Source organism: Hypanus sabinus, chromosome 10 (genome assembly GCF_030144855.1).
Source record: "Hypanus sabinus isolate sHypSab1 chromosome 10, sHypSab1.hap1, whole genome shotgun sequence".
Lineage (NCBI taxonomy): Eukaryota > Metazoa > Chordata > Chondrichthyes > Myliobatiformes > Dasyatidae > Hypanus > Hypanus sabinus.
In genome coordinates, this window is record NC_082715.1 from 128,428,605 (window position 1) to 128,452,359 (window position 23,755).

Sequence of the window (23,755 nt, forward strand, 5' to 3'; positions counted from 1 at the left end):
GCCACAGTAGATGCCAAACCACAAGGACCAGGCTCTCTCACCCTCAGTGATACTAGATCCATTTTCAGCTCTCACTGGGAAGGAAGAACTTGCCTTTTTATAGCACCATTCAGGACCTCAGAATGTCCCTATCCCTCTCTAGGCTGAATTTTGTTTTCCAGTTCTGGTCACCAATTGCTTACCAAAAACTCCTATAAAATAAATAGCCAGATGTTAATATGACACCGAAGGAGGTTGTTTAGCCCTCCTGAACTTTACCAACCCACAGCAACATCAACAGTCCTATTCTGTTCATTTTCATTAACTGCCCACATGCTTCCTGTTTAATGCACCAACTCTGTAGAAGCTCTGAAATCCAGATCATTGCAACTTGACAAATAAAAATAATTTTACCACAGATCTCCCTTGTATCTTTTGCCCAAATTTTAAATCTGAATCTTCTGGGCTTTGAACCACTTGCTAAAGGGAACAGCCTTCCCTCTGTTTACCCTATCCTATGTCCCTCTGTGAAATCCCTTTCAACATTCCTTGTATGAGTAATGATCATGTCTTGAGTCTAAAATAGCATTTGAAATCCTCTACCCTGGGACTAATTTAGTGTGCCCATTTTTTATCTCTGTCTGGGCTCTGCATTTTCTTCTCGTTGTGGCCTAAGCAAGGTTTTACCTGTTTAAAGTCAGTCTTTGATATTCTGCCCTTTGTCCCATCCAGCACTGTGCAAACTCTGACCAGAGTCTTGAACAAACTGGAAGGGTTAAAGGTCAGTGACTGGGACGTGGGTGTGAACATGTTAGCTACAGTGTAGAGAAAGAGCCCTTCAGCGTTGGGGCACACAGGGGAGGTCACAGATCATGAGAACGGGGAAGGGAGAGCATGATAAACAGAGGATCAGGCAAAGACTTATTGTGGTGCTGGCTGGGGTGGGGGGGGGGGGGGGATATTGGAAAGGCACACCTGATCAAGTGAGCTTGTCCCTGTCTTGAAGACAGTGCAGAGGTGAATCTCCATTTGATTCCTGTCATAAAAGGGTTGTCTTGTAAAGGATGAGAGGGCAGCTTGGGCCTGTACTCCTCGATGTTCAGAAAGGTGACCCTATCGAAATGTCAGAGTTTCAGGGTAGATAGGGTGGGGGAACCTAGAGCATGAAGCATCGTCTGAGAGCAGGAGGACACTTATTTAAAGTGCGATGAGCAAGATTTCATCTTCGTGAATCTTTGGAATGCTCCACAGAGAGCTGTAGAAACTAAGTGAATGAATACAGCTGAGCCCAAGCCAGAGGCTTAGATGCAGAAGAACAAAGTTCTTATTAGGACTGGGCATTAGAAGTCCAAGGTAAGATAGGCTGATCTTACTGAATGATAGAAGACCAAGTGGTCCACTCCTCTTCCTACTTGTTTTGACTCTGTTTCTCTCTCACTGCCACCGGGGAAGTCAGCCAGCAGATGCATAATCTTGAGTAATTCTGCAGATGCTGGAAATCCAAAGCGACACACACAAAATGCTGGAGGAACTCAGCAGGTCAGGCAACATCTATGGAAATAAACAAACAGTCGACGTTTCAGACCGAGACCCTTCTTCAGGACTGAAAAGGAAGTGGGGGGAAGACGCAGGAATAAACAGGTGGGGGGAGAGGATGGAGGATAGCTAGAAGATGATAGGTGAAGCCTGGTGGGTAGGAAAGGTAAAGGCCTGGAGAGGAATGAATCTGATAGGAGAAGAGAGTGGACCATAGGAGAAAAGGAAGGAGGGGACTCAAGGAGAGGTTAGACTGTCATGTGTCCCGTGAGAGCTAAGTTTAAATTTTTTAATGACTTCGTACACCTCTCCATGATGGACAATAGACAGTAGGTGCAGGAGTAGGCCATTCGGCCCTTCAAGCCAGCACCGCCATTCATTGTGATCATGGCTGATCGTACACAATCAGTACCCCATTCCTGCCCTCTCCCCGTATCCCTTGACCCCGCTATCTATAAGAGCTCTATCTAACTCTCTCTTGAAAGCATCCAGAGACTTGGCCTCCACTGCCTTCTGAGGCAGAACATTCCACATATCCACCACTCTCTGGGTGAAAAAGTTTTTCTGCATCTCTGTTCTAAATGGCCTACCCCTTATTCTTAAACTGTGGCCTCTAGTTCTGGACTCACCCATCAGCAGGAACATGTTTCCTGCCTCCAGCGTGTCCAATCCCTTAATAATCTTATATGTTTCAATCAGATCCCTTCTCATCCTTCTAAATTCCAGTGTATACAAGTTCACTCGCTCCAATCTTTCAACATATGACAGTCCCGCCATTCCGGGAATTAACCTTGTGAACCTACACTGCACTCACTCAATAGCAAGAATGTCCTTCCTCAAATTTGGGGACCAAAACTGCACACAATACTCCAGGTGGGGTCTTACCAGGGCCCTGTACAGTGCAAAAGGACTTCTTTACTCCCATACTCAATTCCTCTTGTTCCTCCAGCATGCCATTAGCTTTCTTCACTGCCTGCTGTACTTGCATGCTTGCTTTCATTGACTGATGTACAAGAACACCTAGATCTCATTGTACTTCCCCTTTTCCTAACTTGACTCCATTTAGATAGTAATCTGCCTTCCTGTTCTCACTACCAGAGTGGATAACCTCACATTTATCCACATTAAACTGCATCTGCCATACATTTGCCCACTTACCTAGCCTGTCCAAGTCACCCTGCATTCTCATAACATCCTCCTGATATTTCACACTGCCACCCAGCTTTGTGTCATCAGCAAATTTGCTAATGTTACTTTTAATCCCTTCATCTAAATCATTAATGTATATTGTAAACAGCTGCGGTCCCAGCCCTGAAACTTGCGGTACCCCACTGGTCACAGCCTGCCATTCCAAAAGGGACCTGTTAATCACTACTCTTTGTTTCCTGTCAGCCAGCCAATTTTCAATCCATGTCAGTACTCTGCCCCCAATACCATGTGCCCTAATTTTGCCCACTAATCTCCTATGTGGGACTTTATCAAAAGCTTTCTGAAAGTTCAGGTACACTACATCCACTGGCTCTCCCTTGTCCATTTTCATAGTTACATCCTCAAAAAACTCCAGAAGATTAGTCAAGCATGATTTTCCCTTCGTAAATCCATGCTGACTCGAACTGATCCCTTTACTGCTATCCAAATGTGTCGTAATTTCCTCTTTTATAATTGACTCCAGCGTCTTTCCCACTACTGACGTCAGGCCAACTGGTCTATAATTCCCTGTTTTCTCTCTCACTCCTTTCTTGAAAAGTAGGACGACATTAGCCACCCTCCAATCCGCAGGAACTGATCCTGAATCTATAGAACATTGGAAAATGATTACCAATGCGTCCACGATTTCTAGAGCCAACTCTTTAAGTACCCTGGGACGCAGACCATCAGGTCCCGGGGACTTATCAGCTTTCAGACTCAGACTATCCAACACTGTTTCTTGCCTAATATAAATTCCCTTCAGTTCATCCTTTGGCCACTATTACATCTGGGAGATTGTTTGTGTCTTCGCTAGTGAAGACAGATTCAAAGTACCTGTTCAATTCATCTGCCATTTCCTTGTTCCCCATAATATATTCACCCGTTTCTGTCTTGAATGGCCCAATTTTGGTTTTAACTATTTTTTTGCTTTTCACGTACTTAAAGAAGCTTTTACTATCCTCCTTTATATGCTTGGCTAGTTTACCTTTGTACCTCATTTTTTCTCTACGTATTGCCTTTTTTGTTCTCTCCTGTTGCTCTTTAAAAGCTTCCCAGTCCTCCGGCTTCCCGGTCACCTTTGCTATGTTATACTTCTCTTTTATTTTTATACTGTCCTTTACTTCCCTCGTCAGTCACGGCCGCCCCTTCCTCCCTTTAGGATCTTTCTTCCTCTTTGGAATGAACCAATCCTGCACCTTCTACATTATTCCCAGAAATACCTGCCATTGTTGTTCCACTGTCTTCCCTGCTAGGGTATTGTTCCATTGAACTTTGGCCAGTTCCTCCCTCATAGCTCCATAGTTCCCTTTGTTCAGACATTTGTGTCCCTTTGTGTCAGAGCCCTCAGACACCTCAAAAGCTCACATATGAAGGACAATGAGCTGGGATAACTGTTTTTCATTTTAAAATAATTATGCATTTTTGCCACATACAGTACTGTGCAAAAGTCTCAGGCACATATATAGCTAGGGTGCTTAAGACTTTTGCACAGTACTGTATTTGTCAATGTGAAGCGGAGAACAAGTTTGTAAATCTGGCAGGAGCTCACAATATTGGGATTGGTGAGTGTGGAGTGCTGCGAGAAGGTTGCGGCAGGGAAGAAGTACCAAGGGTGGGAGGTGGTGTGGGTGCAGATGCACCCAGCCCTGAGACACCAGGCAAGGTCATTTGATTCCAAACAACTGGTTTATTGATCATTACAGAATGTCTCTCTGGTACTTCCCGCTCCCTCCCTTCTCCCTTCCCCTTTTCCCAACCATGATCCCCCTCTCCATGCCCTCTTGCCACTCTCAATCCACAAGAGAGACCCCATATCAGAATCAGGTTTATCATCACTCACATATGTCATGAAATGTGTTTTTTTTCTGTGTCAGCAGTACAGTGCAATACATAAAATAACTACAGTACTGTGCAAAAGTGTTGGGTACCCTGGCTATATATAGGTGCCTAAGACTTTTGCACAGTTCTGTACTGCTACTTGTTATATTCTTCTTTCAAAGGTTTTAATAAAATTCTAACTTTAGTACTGATTCCACCAAAGATCCTTAGACTGTACATTTGCTTGAAACAGACACATGAAGACCTTTGTGGCGATGGGGGATAAAGTTTTGAAATTAAATAAACTTTAGAAAATCTCCATGCTTTGACTTTGAATAGCTATATTGTCATTCATACCAACTGAACTTTTACATTAGCTGGATGTCACAGAGTCAGCAATTTTCTCTTTCTGTTTACAGAGAGAAGTGATGATTGTAATAGCGATTAGTCCAAAATACAAGCAGGACGTTGAGGGAAGTGGATTGGAGCAGCTGAACGATGAGCACAGTTTGCACACAAAATACATCCACAGAATGGTGAGAGCTCCCGGGTATCTGACCTGTTTGTTCATCGGTCACCACCCCAGCACATCGGTGCAGTGTCCTAAAGCCATCCTTTCTCAGCTAATTCGTCAATCATCTTCCTTCATAAGGTTAGAAGTGTCCGTTCATCTTGTCATATCACAAAGTTCAAATCAATTCACAACTTCTCAGCAAATGAAGCAACCCATGCCTGCATAAATCAAGATGTAGACAATATCTGTGCATTGATTGAAAAGTGTCGGGTTATATTGAGCTATAGGAGTGCAAAGCTGACAACCACCTCCATAAAGGCGGTGTTTAAAACCACATAACCTTGATATTCACTGGCATTCATTTTCCAAAATCCTAGCACTAACCTTATTAAGGAAACCAGTGACCAATACCTCATCTGGACCAGACACATAAGTACTCTGGCTACAAGAGCTGGTCAGAGGCTGGGTATTCTGTAGCAAGTGACTCACCTCCAGACACCCAAAGAATATTCACCGTGTACAATGTAGAAGTCAGGAATGTGATGGAAGTCACTCTAATTATCTGGATTAGGGGTCCCCAACCTGTGGTCCATGGACCTGTTGCTTAATAGTATTGGTCCATGGCATAAAAAAGGTTGGGAACCCCTGGCCTAGATGAAAGCATAGCAAGCAACTCTCAGAAAGCTTGAGCTACATGGAGGACATAGGAGCCCGCTTGATTAGCAACCCATCAGTCATCCTGAACCTTCTACCTCTGCTGCACGGTGGCTGTTTTATATACCATTCACAAAGTGCACTGCAATTATTCACCCAAACTAAACCAGCAACACATCCCAAACCCCAACCTACATGTTCACCTCCAAGTGGAAATATTATTAATTCATCTTCACTGAGTCCAAATCCTGGAATATGTCCTATCTATGACAGGCTGAGCGCAGCAAACATTGGGCAGGACTCCAGGGGTAATTTCCACACTGTTCTTTGAGACAGTGCCAAGGGATCTATTTCAGTCAGAAGGGATGGTTAAATTTCTCAAGCAAAAGACAGTTCTGGCTCATACAATACTGCAATTTCAGCCTTTAATGTTTCCCATATAAGCCTCTGGTATAGAATTTTAATGAACAACCTTCTGACCTTGAAGCAAAGTGTTACGAAGTAGAATCGTTTGTAATCCCCCCCAGGTGATCTTATGCACACTTCATCACTTTGACTTTCCTGACCAATGATATGCGCCAGGATCACAAAATATAATTTAAGGTTATTTATGTTTCTCCAACCGTACTTTTGCACTTTATGATTGTCTTAATAGGGAGCTATTTAGATGACACACAGCAAACATTATTTATTTGATGACTGCGACAGCACACCAAGTATAAATCAGTAGTGATACCTGTCATTGGCATGGCCCAATCAGCAGTTCACACAGCTGCAGATCCAGCGCTTGTGGTGAATTACACCCTGGTGTTTGAGGTTCAGGAGCATCTGTAGCATTCAATAACAGCTACTCTTTTCTCGGGAATGCACCATTTATACAATTCTCCCAATAAAGCAGCTAAACTAATAGTGGTTGAGTTCTTTACCACCCATGACATGCAATTCATTATAAATGTCTTTTTTTCATCCTTTTGCTTGCCAGGACACATTATCCCACCTAAACTCACATGCGCACATTGATTGTTGGGAGAATTGTCCAATGCAGTTCACCACTGCAAGTAAAATGGTACAATGGTACAATTAGACAAGACGTTACCAGTCCCCATATAAGAAGTGATGGCTCCCCTTGTGTGTGGTGAAGATGTAGATATGGTAGTAGTCACCACATAAAGTGTACAAAGAAAGGCACCCTTGCAAACAGACACAAATTTGACATTAAAACATGCCACCGCATTTTTGTCTGATCTTCTCAGGCTGCTCGTGTCTTTTCTCCTGATAGGGACTTCAAGACCATTGTAGGATGAAGTCATGCAGCTGCATTGCGATGATTGTAAGACCCAGGATGAAGCATCCATGTTCCTCCAGTGAATTCGAATCAGATTCATTCTCACTGACATGTTGTGAGATGTGTTGTTCTGCGGTGGCAGTACAGCTCAAGACATAGAAGTTACCATAGGCTACAAAATTAAATAAGTGGTGCAAAAGATGAATAATGAGAAAGTGTCCTTGTGTTCATGGACCATTCAGAAACCTGATGGTGAAGAGGAAGAAGCTGTTCTTAAAATATTGAGTCTGGCTCTTCAGGCTCCAGTACTTCCTCCCCGATGGTAGTAACACGGAAAGGGCATGTCCCAAGTGATGAGGCTCCTCAGTTATGGATGCCACCTTCCTGAAGCAGCGTCTCAGGATGTTGATCCGGGATTGGACTTGCATGGATCCACAGTTTCAAGTGCACTACCAGTGGTAGCTGTGCCTTCACCTGTCTGCCCTCCAAGTTTCTGCTGAGAGATCTCTCTTCAGTTCTCTAAGATACTCCTTGAAACCCAGACCTTTGAGCAAGCTTCCAGACACTTGTGCTGAGAACTGTGCTTAAGTCAGTGTTGAATTCTATTTTGATATTTTTTAAAACCAAATTTTAAAATCTACTTCCAGTTGTCCATCTATTTCTTTGTCAAGCTCACCATTTAAAAAGCCTCACTGTTTGGCAGGAGATTTTATGTTTGGAGTGGTTGATGTGACACCAATCAAGTGGGATGCCTTTTCTTGATGGACAAGCCTCTTGAGAGTTGTTGGAGCTGCACTCGCCCAGGCAGGTGAAGAGTGATCCATCACACTCCTGATTTGTTTCTTACCGATCGTGGAAAGATTTTGGGGTGTCAGGAGATGTGTCAATTGCCACAGGATACCCAGCCTCTGACCTTCTCTTACAGCACAGTGTTTATGTGGCTAACCCCAACTGGGTTTCTGGTTAATGGTAACTACCTTTGGTGAACAGTGGCTACTGTGTGGACTACCTGTAAAATGAACTGCAGTTTTCACCTAGGGTACTCTGACAGCATCACTCAACCATATCACTTCTACAACCAAGTAGGGCGAGGAAGCAGATAGATGGGAAGTTTACCACTTTTGCAGGTTTCTCTATGTTAAATACCATCCTGATTTGGGATTTCCCATCCTTTGAAGTTCAAAAAGGTTCAAAGGTTCATTTTATTATCAAAGTATATATCCAGTATACAACTCTGAGATTCATCTTCTCCAGATAGTCACGAAACAAAGAAAAATCATGGAAGCCATTGAAAGAAAGGTAACAGTTGCCCCCCCCCCCCCCCGCACAGTGGGAGCCCCTTCACCAGGACCGCAGTGGCTCCCTCTGCCCAGGGTGTTGGCAGGGACGTGCCTTTGAATATCAAGGGTACGTGTGCAGACCTTGTTTTATTGGAGGTCAGCATTTCCTGTGGAGAGAATGTTACTCGCCATTTGTGAAGCCATGCCCAAACATTTCCTCGATCTTGTTGCATTCTGGTATGAGCTGCTGCTTTTGCGGAAGTTGCCAGTGGGACGGAATGTTGTCTAATCATCCTTGAGCAACCCAACTTCTGACATTGTGATGGAAGGAAGGTCGTTGATGATGCAGCAGAAGATGGTTGGGTCTAAAGCACGGCCCCGAGAAATCCTATTATACTGTTCTTGGGGCTGGTTTGATTCATCTGCAACTACAGCCATCTTTCTTTATGCACGATGTGACTCCACCCTTTGGAATATTTCTCTGCTTGATGGCCATAGACTTCAGTTTTACCAGAGTCCCCTGATGCCATATGTGGCCAAAATTTGCCTTGCCAAAAAAAAAAATGCAGTTATTTGCCCTTCACCTGTAGAATTCAGCTCTTTGATCCACATTTAGACTGACACTGTGATGAGGGCTGTGGGAGAGAGGTCACAGTAAAGCCCAAACCTGCATCTGTGAGCAGCTACACAGAATAATCTTGATCTCCAGGAATGTGTTTGTTTATTACTTTACTGTCGCCAAACAATTGATACTTGAGCATACAATCATCACAGCAATACTTGATTTGCGCTTCACGGTCCCTAGAGTACAAATCGATAGTAAATATAATAAAAATTTAAATTATAAATCATAAATAGAAAAGGGAAAGTAAGGTAGTGCAAAAAAAAGAGAGACAGGTCCGGATATTTGGGAGGTATGGCCCAGATCCGGGTCAGGATCCATTCAGCAGGCTTATCACAGTTGGAAAGAAGCTGTTCCCAAATCTGGCCGTACAAATCTTCATGCTCCTGAACCTTCTCCCGGAGGGAAGAGGGACAAAAGTGTGTTGGCTGGGTGGGTCTTGTCCTTGATTATCCTGGCAGCACTGTTCCGACAGCGTGTGGTGTAAAGTGAGTCCAAGGACAGAAGATTGGTTTGTGTGATGTGCTGGGCTGTGTTCACGATCTTCTGCAGCTTCTTCCAGTCTTGGACAGGACAACCTACATACCAGGTTGTGATGCACCCTAGAAAAATGCTTTCTACGCTGCATCTATAAAAATTAGTGAGGGTTTTAGGGGACAGGCCAAATTTCTTCAGCTTTCTCAGGAAGTAAAGGCACTGGTGGGCCTTCTTGGCAGTGGACCTTTCCCTTTGAGTATACAGTGCACTGCCATAAAAGCAAGTGTCATTGCTGCATCCAGTAAAGAAACCACTCACTTGCACAATACTGCCAAATGCAAAGCAAATTTGCACACTGACAGAAAGATATCTGCTTGTAGACATCAACAAAGTTATTGATGCAGGAAACTGGCTTGTGCACTTTCTGGCTGCTGGTGTTTCGAGGAATCTAGAGGAATGAGGCTACTGTCCTCTCATGTTGGACAGTGTTTCCATGAGGAAAGTGATATGTGTTCACAGACATCCATTGTTAAGTAGAAGGTCAGACTGCAATGTCAATGCACAGTTTAGGAAGTGCTGAAGTTTGGCAAGGTACAATAATTTTCAGAATCAGAATCTGGTTTAATTGCCCCGGTATATGTCGTGAAATTTGTTGTTATGTGGCAACAGTACATTGCAATACATAATAATAAAAACTGCAATTTACAGTTAGTATATATTACCTTTACAGAGTTAAATTGAGTAAGGGCAAAAAGAGAAAAAAAAGAAAAAGAAAAAAGTAAGAAAAGGGAAAAAGTAAAAAAATAATCATTACATAACGTCATAATGGCATTGGTCTTGTTGGTGGCATTGGTTAGTCTGTGTGAGCCTTCCTGATAAAGGTGGATCAAAGTAAGGCCACCAGCGATAATAATCCTCATTAAAACCCAGTCAGACATATGGGTGTTGGCTGCTGCAGTTTTTGCATTAGGTCGAGATAGTTATCAAGTCATACAGCGTGGAAATGGGCCTTCTGGCCCATGTAAATCATTAAGCACATATTTCAACTAATCCTAACCGATCCCATTTTATCACTCTTTCTCATCAGATTCTGCCAATCACCTACGCGCTAGGTTTGATTTAGAGTGGCTAATTTACCTGCCAACCTGCATTCTTTGGGATGTGGGTGGAAACCAGAATGCCTGAAGGAATCCCACATGAGCACAGGGAGAATAAGATAGAACCAGAGGACAAAATCATACTTCAGTTGCTGAAACAAAGAGGCAGCATTTCTGCAGTTTTGTCATTATGCCTCTTTTAATTTTTGGGGCTTTTCCTTCCTATCTGGAGCAAATTTCAGCCCTAGATGTCAACCAGGGTTAATACTAAAGTGTCCCGCTGGAGTTCATGGGGTATTTTCTAGTGTTTACAGAGCAGAGCTATAAATATGTTCTCTTGTTTCAGATGCAGATTGAATTTATACAACAAGCAAGCATGAATTTTAGGTTTCTTCCAATACTTTTTCCGAATGCTACCAAGGCAAGTAAAACCTAATGTTCTATTCATTCCACCAAATGTACACATATAGGCCCAACAAGAATACTGTATGGAATTTCTAAAAGTAAACCAACACACATAGCTCTGTCCTTCTCAAAATAAGTGATCACTCACAAAGTTAAGGGGAAATTCATTCTCTTGAGGAATTGTGAATCCCTGAAATATGCAGCTTTGAAGAGCAGTTGGATGCTGGTCCAGTGAGTATATCAATGGTTGCATTAGAGGAGGACAAAATGGAAGGAGAAAATAAAGGCAAAGGCTCAAATGATCCACATTGTTAATGAGGCATGCTACAGGCTTGAGGACCCACATCACTTCTTCCTTCACTGACATTCCCAATTTCTATAGAGCAAAGTCCTTCATTACAGAGTCAAAGAGTCGAGAGTGATCTATTTGACAAAAAGTACACTTCATTAAATTTTAGCCAATGTTAAATCTGATCACAAAAGTAACCAATCTAAGGATTATTTGCCATTTTCCCAACATCAAGCTAAAGCACACAGCCCTGCGTATTCATTATTATTTGAAGTTTACCATAAGATATAGGAGCAGAATTAGGCCATTTGGCCCATTGAGGCTACTTTGTTATTTCATCATGACTGATCCATTTTCCCTCTGACCCCCAGTCTCCTGCCTTCTCCCCATAATCCTTTCATTTCCTGACTAGTCAAGACTATCTATTTCTGCCTTAAATACGCCTAAAAACTTGGCCTCCACAGCCACCTGTGGCAATGAATTTCACGGATTCGCCACTCTCTGGCTAAAGAAGTGCCTTCTCATCTCAGTTCTTAAAGGACATCCTCTATTCTAAGGCTGTGTCCTCTGTTCTTAGACTCTCCCACCATAGGAAGCATCCTCTCCACATTGACTCTGTCAAGGCTTTTCACCATTCAATAGGTTTCATTGAGGTCACCCCTCATTCTTCTGAATTCCAGTGAATACAGGCCCAGAGCCATCAAACGCTCTTCATACGACAAGCCATTCAATCCTGGAATTATTTTCGTGAATGTCCTTTGAACCCTCTCCAGTACACTAAAATATGAAAACTAATTGGCTTTTGCTACTTATTCTTTGTGTGTGTTGTAATTTAACCCAGGCAACCTGTTCATATTCTATACCTTTGCAGTATGGTCCAGGTCAAGTTTGACCCGGCCCAAGATTCCCCTCATAACAAGTGTCTATACCAAATTTTGAACCACAGATCTATTAAGAATGTATAAATAGCCTATCTGACATTAATAAATGGGTGATTAATCCTTAGTTAATGTTTCAGAGATCTAAAATCCATTTCAATAGATACGGGTCAAATTTGACCCAGAACAGCCTTAATGAACAAAAATTTGTAGCACCTGTATAAAAGTATAAAATTTTAAAATATTTTCACTTTTGCGCATCTTGGGTCACTTTAGGAAAAGTCATCAAATTTCGGCTAAAAAAAAATGGCATTTAGGGTGTTTCTACTGCTGTCAAATGTCAAAATGGGTCAAATTTGACCCGAAAAGTATGAAGGGTTAATAATATAACCCAAGATGCTGTATTACTAATATGTAGGAAAGATTATAACTTTGTTCTACGTTGATATTTTAAACTGCAAGTTTAATATTTCTCCTCAAAGAAACATATTTGTCCTTTTATAATTAACATTACCATCGCAAACATGATGGCTGTGCAATCCTGGAAAAATACATGTTCTTTTTTTGTAACTTTTACAAAACCATCAGGCAGTTTAAGAATGTGAACTCAGAAGAACTAGGAGCAAAGGTAGGTTATAAGTTCCCTCAAACCTACTGCTGTATTCAGTAAGATCATGGCTTCAATACCATTTTCCTGTCTGTTTCCTAAACCTCTTCATTCCCCCATGGTCTAGATGACCATTGGTCTTTGTCTAGAACATAGAAAATGGAAGAGTGCAACAGAGGACTAAGCCCTTGGACCCATGATGAAATGTCAACTAAACTATTAATTAAATGCCTAATCAAACTAATCCCTTCTATCTACACAATGTGCATACTCCCCCATTCTTTGCACATTCATTTGCCTATCTAAGAGATTTTTTAATGCCTTTATTGTATGTGCCTCTGTTACCATCCCTGACAGCATATTCCAGACACACACCATGCTCTGTGTGTAAAATTAACTGCCCATATCCATCCCCTTTGAATGTATCCTCTCTGAACTTAAATGCCCTCTAGTATTAGACATCACAACCTTGGAAAAAAGATACCAGCCGTCTGCTCTGTTTACATCTCTCATAATCTTATAAACTTCCATCAGGTCTTCCCTCAGCTTCTGCCTCTAAAGAGAAACCATCCCAGTCCGTCCAACTCTTCCCCATAGCACATGGTTTTAATCAAGGAAGCATCTCTTCTGCACCCTCTCCAAAGCCTCTGTGTCCTTCCTACAATGAGGTGACCAGAACTGAATGCAATTACAATATTCCAGAGACAACCTAACCAGAGTCTATTAATAACAACTCCGCCTTTCCTGATCGGCAGGTGCGTATCCCTCCTCATTTCAATCTTAAGTAGCTTATCCTTTACTCCCAAGAATATAGCTGATACACTCTTCCACCAGCAAGTACATTGGAAACCAAACTCCTCCTTCAATGTCCTGTAGGTTTTAAATAATCAACTCAATGATTTGATTAACTGCATAAAAAGGCACATTTATACAGCATCTTGCTCAGTCTGGGGATGGTCCCAAACACTTTACAATTACTGATGTGCAGTTTGTTGCTGTGATGGAGGTATTCCTGCAGCCAGTTTGTTTGCAGTAAGGATCCTCTCATCCATAAGGTGCCACTTCCAGCAGACATATTGCCTCTCAGTATTGGACTGATGCATCAGCCTAGATTTTTAGGCTCAAGTGTCTGATGTGGAACATGAACCTCCTATTTTTTTTTCTACTGTATTACATGAAAGTTGGAACTAACCAAGCCATACCCAATGCCAGAACAGATTCATACAAATGTAGCATTCACCTTTCACTTGGGTTGCACAGGTTGCCATGGTGACATGGAGAGAATTTGCCCAGTTTGTGGATGTTTGTTGCTGACACGTTGTGTACAGTGCAGTTTGGCCCAACAAAGATATATCGAATTTTTAATAAAGTAAGAGCATTCATAGCAGTTAACTGGGTATATTCTGGAGTTATTAGAACATATGGAAGCCTGTGGCTAGTGGATCTGTGCCAAGACCTTTGTGTGTTGGTGATTATATGGTAGCAATTTAGATATGGATGTAGGAGGTGTGATTCGTAAGTTTGTAGACGATATGCAAATTGAAGATGTTGTGGATATTGAGGAAGGATATCTAAAGCTGCCAGAGATTATGGAAAGTTGAGCAAAACATTGGTAGATGGATTTTCATCCCAACAAGTGTAAAGTGATGAATTCAAGGAAGTCAAATAAGGGTAGGGTAGGACATTTGGCATACTGTAAGTGTTAGGGCTGTTGATGAATAAGAGAGACCTCCAAGTCCATAGCTGCATGAAGGTGGCAACACAAGTCCATAAGGTGGTGAAGAAGACATATAGCATGTTTACGTTCATAGGTCAGGACAAAGAACAAAAAAATTTTGTATGAAATATTGCAATTTTTAAAAAGAGTGGTCAAGTCACACTTGGAGTATCGGTTGGAGCACTTTAATTATGTGGCGAGATGGAACAGGCTGGGCTTGTTTTCCCTGGAATCAAGGAGACTGAGGGGTGACCTGATAGAGGTACACACAATTATGAGAAGCGTAGGCAGAATAAGTAATCAAGATCTTTTTCCCACTGTGGGGTATCAGAAACAAGAGGGTTTAAGGTGAGAAGAAGGAGTTCTAAAGGGAGTGTAAGGGTAAGTTTTTTTTAAACAGAGCGTAATTAATAAAAAAAATTACACTGACATTTAAATAAACAGGGAAGAGAAAGACAGAACTAATGCAGACAAATGAGATTATGGTAGATGGTCAAAAAGGTTAGCATGGACGATTTGGTGCTGTAGACTCTGTTAACACTAAGCTCTACAAAAAAAACTTAATAAACTCAAATGTACATAGAATACTTCAAAGGGTTATTTCTGGATAAAATATTTTGAAGTAAGTATACTATACTATATCTGATACATAAAGCCATCCCACATAGAATAAAACTATGAAAAAAGCACTGACCAAATAAGCAAGGCAACAGCCCATGGATGATATTGCTTTTTAATTCTGCTAAACTTAAAAGCAACAGCATGAAAAATGTCCTCACAATTCTGCTGCTTTTCATGAAGCTCCTGTTAGTACATAAAAAATTAAGCACAAGAACGGCCCCTTCAGTCCACAATGTTGTGCCAAATTAATTTAGCTAATGACACCTAATTAAACTAATTCTTACTGCCTGCACGTTGTCCATATCCCTCCATTCTCTGCATATTCATGTATTTATTTAAGATTTCTCCACCACTCACAGCTGCTCATTCCAGGCATTCACTGCTCTCTGTGTAATATTATTACCCCACACATCCCCTCTGAACTTTCCGCCTCTCACCTTAAATGCATGCCCTCTAGTTTTAGACAGGGAAGGAGATAGCAGCTGTCGACTGTTATTGATAGTGTAGTGTTACCCCAGGTTTCCACTGCTTTAACTAATTGCAACTTGCTGAAGTGAATGAGCACTTTGTCTTCCACCAGTCTGTGTTGCCTTGTATGCCCCGTAACATTCTCCCTTACATTACAGGCACACGTGCCCAGCTGGCTGCAGAATACACACATCTACAATTGGCCAAGAGATCAGAAGCGAATCCTCCTCCGACTGCTGAGGGTAGAAGAGTACGTTGCTCCACCAATTGGACAGTTGCCCACGATTCAAACAGTCCCTCTTTGATTACTTTATTTAATTGATCTATTTTGTTTTGAATTAACCATCTGCATACATTCTTGACTCAATAGAGGCCACCTTGTTAAAGTGGACTGCGTAGAGGTTACTGTAATTGCCAAGCTGGGTCAGTGTTTGATCAATACGTTTCTCTTTGGTGAGTTATCGTGCAGTGGGTTGGCTGCTGCACCCACTCGGTCAAGGTCAACCCTGGGATTGTCTGTGACCTCTGTAAGTCTGAAAAAATGCTTCAAACATCATCAATTTGCATGTCATTGGCAAACTTACAAATCAGACCTAATGCATGTGACATGCTGGTTGTCCATCAGGCAGGGAGCATCTCACACATAACATACTTTCTTAAAAAGCCCTCCACCTGGTGAGCAGTGGAAGATTACAAGACGGGTAACAAAATGTCCCCTCCTGGCTGGCCTTATTACTCTAGATGTTAGAGTCATCACAGAATGAGGAACTCCTACCCGGGCTTTTTTGCTTCCTGTTATCTATTTTCAGAGTGACCACAAGCGCTGGGGAAACCTCATTGCCAGAGGCACTGGAGAAAGCAGAACAATAAGAACATTGACAGGCAGACGCTTACTAAAAGAATAACTATGTTTTTAGACATGTCCTTTCTCCCTCAGGTTCTCAGCTCTGGTGTTTGCCACAGCCACTCTGGCCATTAGCAAGCACCACATTCGAGGCATTCACTTCATAAAGACTTTGCTCTTAATTTCCCCTGTTGAACTTATGAAAAAGGGAAAGTAAGGTACACATTTTATACTGTTTCTTAAAAGAACGGGATGCCTCTGAATACTTCTCTGCCGGTGAGTTATTTCTGCAGATGTTGCAAGAACTTAATGCAGATAATCTGTGCACAGCAAGTTCAGTTGTGAAAGACATGATAATGGCTAAGACACGCGATAAGGTGGTTAAGTCACATGCCTTTCCTAGAAGTAGTACTACTGGATACTTTACATTCACCGAGTCAAACATACCTCTCAGCCCGCAATGCTATGCCAAACCAATTAAATAATTAAATGAGTAATCAAATGGTTAACTAAACTATTCTCTTTTGCCTACATAAATGTCCATATCCTTCCATATTCCTCACATTCATGTGTCTATCTAAACATCTCTTAAAATCAGTGCAAGGCCAACAAAAAGAGGAGAGGTGAAAGTGGAGCATCCACTATGTGAGTGGGCCAGTGTTAGAGTGGTTAGACATTACAGGCTTGGGCAAGCACAAACATAGGTTCTAAGTAAGTTTCTAGTAAGTATTTTTTTTTCTCTGTTAGTACGCTGAGAATGGGTGCAGAGGTAGTGGTATGTTCTTTATGCGAGATGTGGGAAAACTAATAAAAAGGGAAGTGGAGCTGCAGCTAGATGACGTTTGGCTCATACGGGAGAATGAAGAGGTGATAGATAGGAGCTAAAGGGAAGTAGTCGCTTCTGAGTTGCAGGAGGCAGGTAGCTGGGTGACTGCCAGGAGAGGGAAAGGGAATGCCAATGCGAAGTACCCATATGGCCTTAATAATGTTTAGTACTTTGGATACTGTGGTGTGTGGGGGGGGGGGGGGAATGACCTACTAGGGAGAAGCAGCAGTGACTGAGTCTGGCTTTCTGGCTCAGAAGGGTAGGGGGAAGAAGAGGAGTGCAGTAGTGAGAGGGGATTCTGTATATAAAGGAGCAGAAAGCAGATGCCAGGGCCAGGGATGTTTTGGATCAGGGCCACGGCATTCTAAAGGGGGAGAATGAACAGCTAGAAGTTGTGGTACATATTGGTACCAATGACATAGAAAAAGAGAGGAGTTCCCGAAGAGAGAATATAGGGAGTTAGGTAGAAAGTCAGGGTAGTAATCTCTGGATTGCTGCCTATTGCCACGTGATAGTGAGGATAAGAATAGGATGATTTGGCAATGAATGTAAGGCTGAAGAACTGGTGTATGGGGCAGGGTTTCTGATTTCTGGATCATTCTGGGAAAGTTATGACCCGTACAAAAAAGATTGGTTACACCTGAACTCAAGGTGGACCGATAACCTTGTGAGCGGGTTTGCTAGATCTGTTGAAGAGAGTTTAAACTAATTTGGTAGGGGGATGGGAACCGGGGTAATAGGCCTGAGGGACAGATGGTATACAACTAAACACAGTGTGGAGTGAGAAAGGACAGGCAGTTAATAGGGCAAAATTGCAGTAAGTGGGATGGATTAAAGTGTAACAGAGAGTCAAATTCAAAAGGGGTGATGAATATAGGACTGAAGGAGTTATATTTGAATGCACACAGTATATGGAGTAAGGTAGATGATCTTGTGGCGTAATTAGAGATTGGTAGCTATGATTTTTGGGCTGAAAGAATATCATAGCTGAGAGCTCAGCATTCAAGGATACACATTGTATCAAAAGGACAGGCAGGTAGGCAGAGGGGGTGGGTGACTCTGTTGGTAAGAAATTCTTAAGAAAAGGTAACATTAGATCAGAAGATGTAGAATCCTTGTGGGTAGAGTTAAGAAACTGCAAGGGTAAATAGACCCCGATGAGAGTTGTATACAGGCCACTGAACAGTAGCCAGGATGTGGGCTACTAATTACAATGGGAGATAACAAAGGCATGTAAAAAGGGCAATGTTCAATAATTGTGGAGGATTTCAATATGTAGGTAGATTGGGAAAATCAGTTTGGTGTTGGATCCCAAGAGAGGGTATTTATAGAATGCCTACGAAATGGCTTTTTAGAGTAGCTTGTGGTTGAGCTCACTAGCGGAACAGCAATTCTGGACTGGGTGTTATGTAATGACCCAGATTTTTGATTAGTGAACTTAAGGTAAAGGAACCCTGAGGAGTCAGTGATTTTATACATGATAAAATTCACCCTTTCATTTGTAAAGGAGAAACTAAAATGGGATATATAATATTACAGTGGAGTAAAGGGAATCACAGAGCACGAGAGAGGAGTTGGCCAAAGTTGACTGGAAGGGGCTGTAGCAGGGATGACAGCAGAACAGCAGTGGCTGATGTTTCTGGGGGAAACTCAGAAGGTATACATCCCAAAGCTGAAGAATTACTCTACAGGGAGGGTGAGGCAACCGTGGATGACAAGGGAAGTCAAAGACAACATAAAAGCAAAAGAGTGGGCATATAATAGAGCAAAAAATAGTGGGAAGGTGGAGGATTTTGAAGCTTTTAAAAACCAACAGATGGCAACTAAAAAAAGCCATAAAGAAAGGAAAGATGAAATATGAAGGTAGGCTAGCTAAAAGAGATTACAAAAGATTTTTCACATATACGAAGATTAAAAGCAAGATGGGAGTGGATATCAGACCACTGAAAAATGACCCTGGGGAGGTAGTAATGGTGGGACAAAGAAATGGCAGATGAACTTAATAAGTATTTTCACTGTGGAAGACATGAGCAGAGTGCCAGAAATGTGAAAGTGTCAGGGGCAGAATTGAGTGTCGTCGTTATTACTAGGGAGAAGGTGCTTGGGAAGCTGAAAAGTCTGAAGGTAGATTAGTTACCTGGACTAAATGGACTACATCCCAGAGTTCCGAAACAGGTAGCTGAAGAGATTGCAGAGGCATTAGTAATAACCTTTCAAGAATCATGACGTTCTGGAGTAGTTCCTGAGGTCTGGAAAATTGCAATTGTCTCTAATGTTTCTGCCTTACCAGCACCTCAGGCAGTGTTTTCCAGGCACCCACCACTCTGTGTAAAAATAAACAAACAAACTTGCCCTTCACATCTTTGAAATTATCCCCTCTCACCTTAAATGCATGCCCTCTGTAATTAGACATTCCAATTCTTGGAGAAAGGTATTGTCTGTCTACTCTATCTTTGCCTCTCATAATCATATAAGCCTCTATCAGATCTCTCCTCAGCCTCTGCTGCTCCAGAGAAAACAACCCAAGTTTGTCCAACCTTATGTTATAGCACACACCCTCTACTCTAGGCAGCGTCCTGACAAACCTCTTCTGCACCTTCTCCAAAGCCTCCAGATCCTTCCTATAATGGGGTGACCAGAACTGTATACAATATTCCAGATGCGGCCTAACCGGAATTTTGTAAAGCTGCAACATAACTGCAACATTGCTTGTGTTTTGTGTTAATTTTTTTATGATGCATTCACTGAGACCACACATTCATTCTGCAGGTCGATATCTCCTAATCTCTTAATTTAATAAGCTTATTTTCTGTTCTCCCTAGCAAAACCAAAATATCACATTGCCTCCTGTTATCCATCACCATTCTCTGAGATAGAGACTGATAGCATGGTTCATTAATAGTTACGTGATGGGTGCCAGTGTCATTGCTGGTAGAGCTGCTACCTCAGACCTCCAGAGTCCCAGAGGCTGTGTGGAGTTTTCACTTTCTCCCATGCCCTGCTGTTGCCTCTTTACATCTACCTCACAGTATACCAGCATACTTTCATCAGGACTTCATCAGAACATTTCAGGCCGAGTCCTGATGAAGGGTCTCGTCCCGAAACATTGCCTGTAGATCTGTAGATGCTGCCTGGCCTGCCGAGTTCCTCTTGCGTTTTGTGTTTGTTGCTCTGGATTCCCGGCATCTATAGAATCTTTTTTTGTTTATACTTTCCAATGTAGCCTTGTGTTGTCAGCAGACCTGCATTCTGTCAGTCCTTCTCATCAGCTGATCTGAATTGTGGTTATTTCCTGCAATCAACTCTGGAAAAGATGAGGAGCAATGAAAGCAAAGTTTCAGTTGAGTACAAGAGCTGAGCAGTTAAGTGAGTGGACTAGCAGCTGGGGTTCTGGACCATTGATCCAGAGATATGAGATTGAATACCACCTTGGTTGCTGGATATTTAAAAAGACTGGAATATATAAAAGCAAAGCTCGTGGTAGTTGCAACCTTGAAAATAACAGATACTGATTTTTTAAAAGATCAATCAGGTTAACTGATGTCCTTCAGGGAAGAAAATCTGTTGTACGTGCAAGGTCTAGCCCGCATGTGACTCCAGACCTACTAATGCAATCAACTCTTAACTGCCTCCACAGTTTAGGTATAATTAAAGATAAAGTACAACATATCTATTGCCAGTGACATCCACTGCCTGTGAGCAGAGAAGTTTTTAAGGGGAGTTATCAAAAAGTGGCATGAAATGAGCAAACTTCATCTCAAAGTATAATTGGTGCTTTCCTTGTTGGTAGATGTTTCTTTCACCGAGCAGAAATCGGAATGGACATTGCTTCTTCGATGCCAGTGATCCCTCATTGTGACACAGCAGTAGCAACATGCAAGTAGATTATAGGGCTGCTGCAACTAAAATGTTTTTCATTGACAAGAAATTGGCAAGCTCAGAAAATTTGTTTATGACTGTTATTAAGATGCAAATTACTTGCATGACATGATCTTCCCTCTGGTTCCTCTCTTCCTCCAAATGTAAAGATAAAATGTCAAGTTACATGGCTTTAGGGGATGCCAGTCTTGCAGAATATCATTGCTTACAGTGTCATGAAGTTGTTGAGAAGTATGTTTCCTACAATTATAGGTGGAATTTTATTTGACATGTAATTATTTATCATTAATTAATTAAATCATAACTTATGATGCAGAAGGAGGCCATTGTGTCCACATCAGTAAAAACAGATTTTGGATTAATCCCACATTCTAGCTCCTAAACCCTGATGGTTACTAATGAGTAAGGTACTATTCAAGTGTACTGATGGTTTCTACCTCCACCACCTTTTCAAGCAGCTTTCCAGACCACGATCTCTGCTTAGTAAAAACTTCCTCAGAAATGTTATCAAGTTACACAAACTGATGATCTTCTGTTAGAGATCTTTCAAAAAAAAATCCTTCTCAGAAATTTTAGGACATTTACAGGAATTCTGAAAAAGTTGGCTTTTACTGTCTTCCCATTTCAGTTCTGTTCCACACTGAAGATTATTAAATTGGGTTTATGTGTATTTCCTTCAAGATCAATGATCCATTCATGTAAGTGATACACCGGATTTGTCTTACATCAGAAGCCCATAGAGCAATCCAGATTGTATTGAATTGACCTGTGCAATGCACTTCAATTAACGTGCACTTAAACTTGTCATCTTTTATTTTCTAACTAATATATTTGAAGGCAGCAGCCTGACCTCCATACAAGTCCTGATTCAATGGTAAAGAGCTCAGGGAAGCAGCATGATTCCAAACGAAGGATACTTCATCACTGAAAAATAAAATCTCTCCGAGCTGAAGAATTGATTTTAATGCAATAGTGGTCATGCAAAGCTAAACTCAGAAACTCAACTCAGTGAAGGTGAAATGAGCTTTGTGTGTGTACGGAGGTTCTGGCCTTGTGCACTGGATTGGTTGTTGGGTGAAGTGGACAATTCAATTACAGTCTGATTAATTATAAATGCAAAACACTGCAGATGCTAGAAATCGGAGATAAAAAGACAAAGTGCCAGAAATATTCACCATCAAAATACACCTGTGAAGAGAGAAGTGGATTACATTGAAGGCTGATGAACTTCCATTGATTCAGAGTCAACATCCATTTCTCCCTCTGTAAACGCTGTCTGACAAGCTGAGTACTTTCAGCATTTTCTGAAGATTATTTATTGACTGGAAACTTGTTTACATATACTGTCTTAGATAAGAAATGCATTGCCTCGAAATTTTACATTAACTCCTCCTACTGGAGTTAAGAATCACTTACCCTTTGGATTTCCTCCAAAACACTACCGTTTGTTAGAGAGGCTGCAGAAAAGATTCACAAGGATGTTACCAGTCCTGGAGGGCTTGAGCTGATAACTACATAGTTTGGGACAATTTCCCTGCAGCTGAGGAGTGACCTTTTCGCAGCTAATTCACAACATATGCTTTTAATAAACCTGCTGCAATAAATAATAATAAACCTGATTCTGATTATAAAATCACGAGGGCTATAGATAAGTGAATACTCTGTCTTTTTCAAAGGGCACGGAAGCCTAAACCTAGAGGCAGAAGTTTAAGGTGAAAGGGAAAAACTTTAAAGGGGACTTGAGGACTGATTTTCCACACAGAGTGTGGTGGGTGTCGTGCATTTAATATTTCATTAATATTAGAGTAATAGGGTATATATATATATATAGTTGATTAAGCATTCTTGTTTGTTTAAATAATTCATTATGGGTTATATGTAAAAATACTTGAATTGCATATGTCATCACGCTACCATGTGATATGTGTGCGCCTTGCTTAAAGTAAACACAAAGTTAGACCTGCATTTTGGACTCCTGTGTCTTCCTTTGAATTAGTCTAATGTTTTGAAGTTATGGAGCATAACACTGGGTACATGGACAATCTGTCAGAGGAAGTGTGAAAGCAAGTACAAGCACAATATGTATAAGACATTTGAACAGGCTCATGGTTGGGAAAAGATTAGGGATATGGGTCAGATGTAGACAAATACCACTTTGGTCAGCATGGATGAGCTGGACTGAAGGGGCTGTGTGACTCTTTGCTGGTTCAAGTTAATGTGTAACAGACTTATTGAAACCATCTGTTTAACCTTTGAAGCAGCCAGGGTGTGATTCAGATCTGCATGGATATGATCTGCTTTCACCTGTTACTTATCTCTGCCTGAAGGTGAAGTGCCACTTCTGGTATCATCGTGAGCAAACATTCCTTAGTGGGTACATCTTGCAATGAGTTAAACCAATTCAGCATCACAGCAAGAGTAACCAGAGCAAGGAGCCTGCCTGGAAAGCCTCCCCATGACCTCTCCCCCGTTCTCACAGCCTCTCATCACTGCTCTGCGCCTTCACCAGCGGCAATCCTCTGACATAACATTTCGCAGCAAGGAGCCTGTGGTCCCCGGGCTGGGAGCCCATATTAACCAAGCAATACTGTAGTATCACAGCTACATTCCCAGACTGGCATCACGTGACCTGGCACTCAGTTCAAGGAAAGGACTATAACGAGTGGTGAATTTAAATATACAGTTTCACTATGGTGAACGTGAAGTTATTGAATGGTTTCAAAAGTTCATCTTGTACATTGGGAAGTAGATCTGCCATCCCTAACCAGTCT

The 23,755-nt window shown here is 41.8% G+C and overlaps 1 protein-coding gene across 4 annotated transcripts in view; it reads left to right on the forward strand.

Annotated features, from left to right (window-relative positions):
• traf3ip2a (TRAF3 interacting protein 2a) overlaps window positions 1-22,942 on the forward strand; it is an 80,753-nt gene extending 57,811 nt beyond the window's left edge. For 3 of the 4 annotated variants that reach the window (XM_059982926.1, XM_059982928.1, XM_059982929.1), the window contains 3 exons: window positions 4,941-5,057; window positions 10,797-10,871; window positions 15,594-22,942. In XM_059982926.1, coding sequence (XP_059838909.1) covers window positions 4,941-5,057; window positions 10,797-10,871; window positions 15,594-15,740 — 339 coding nt within the window. In that variant the 3' untranslated portion in view covers window positions 15,741-22,942. Of the gene's footprint in view, window positions 1-4,940; window positions 5,174-10,796; window positions 10,872-15,593 lie in introns of all 4 variants that reach the window. The other variant, XM_059982927.1, reaches the window with a different exon arrangement.
• Window positions 22,943-23,755: the final 813 nt, after the last annotated feature.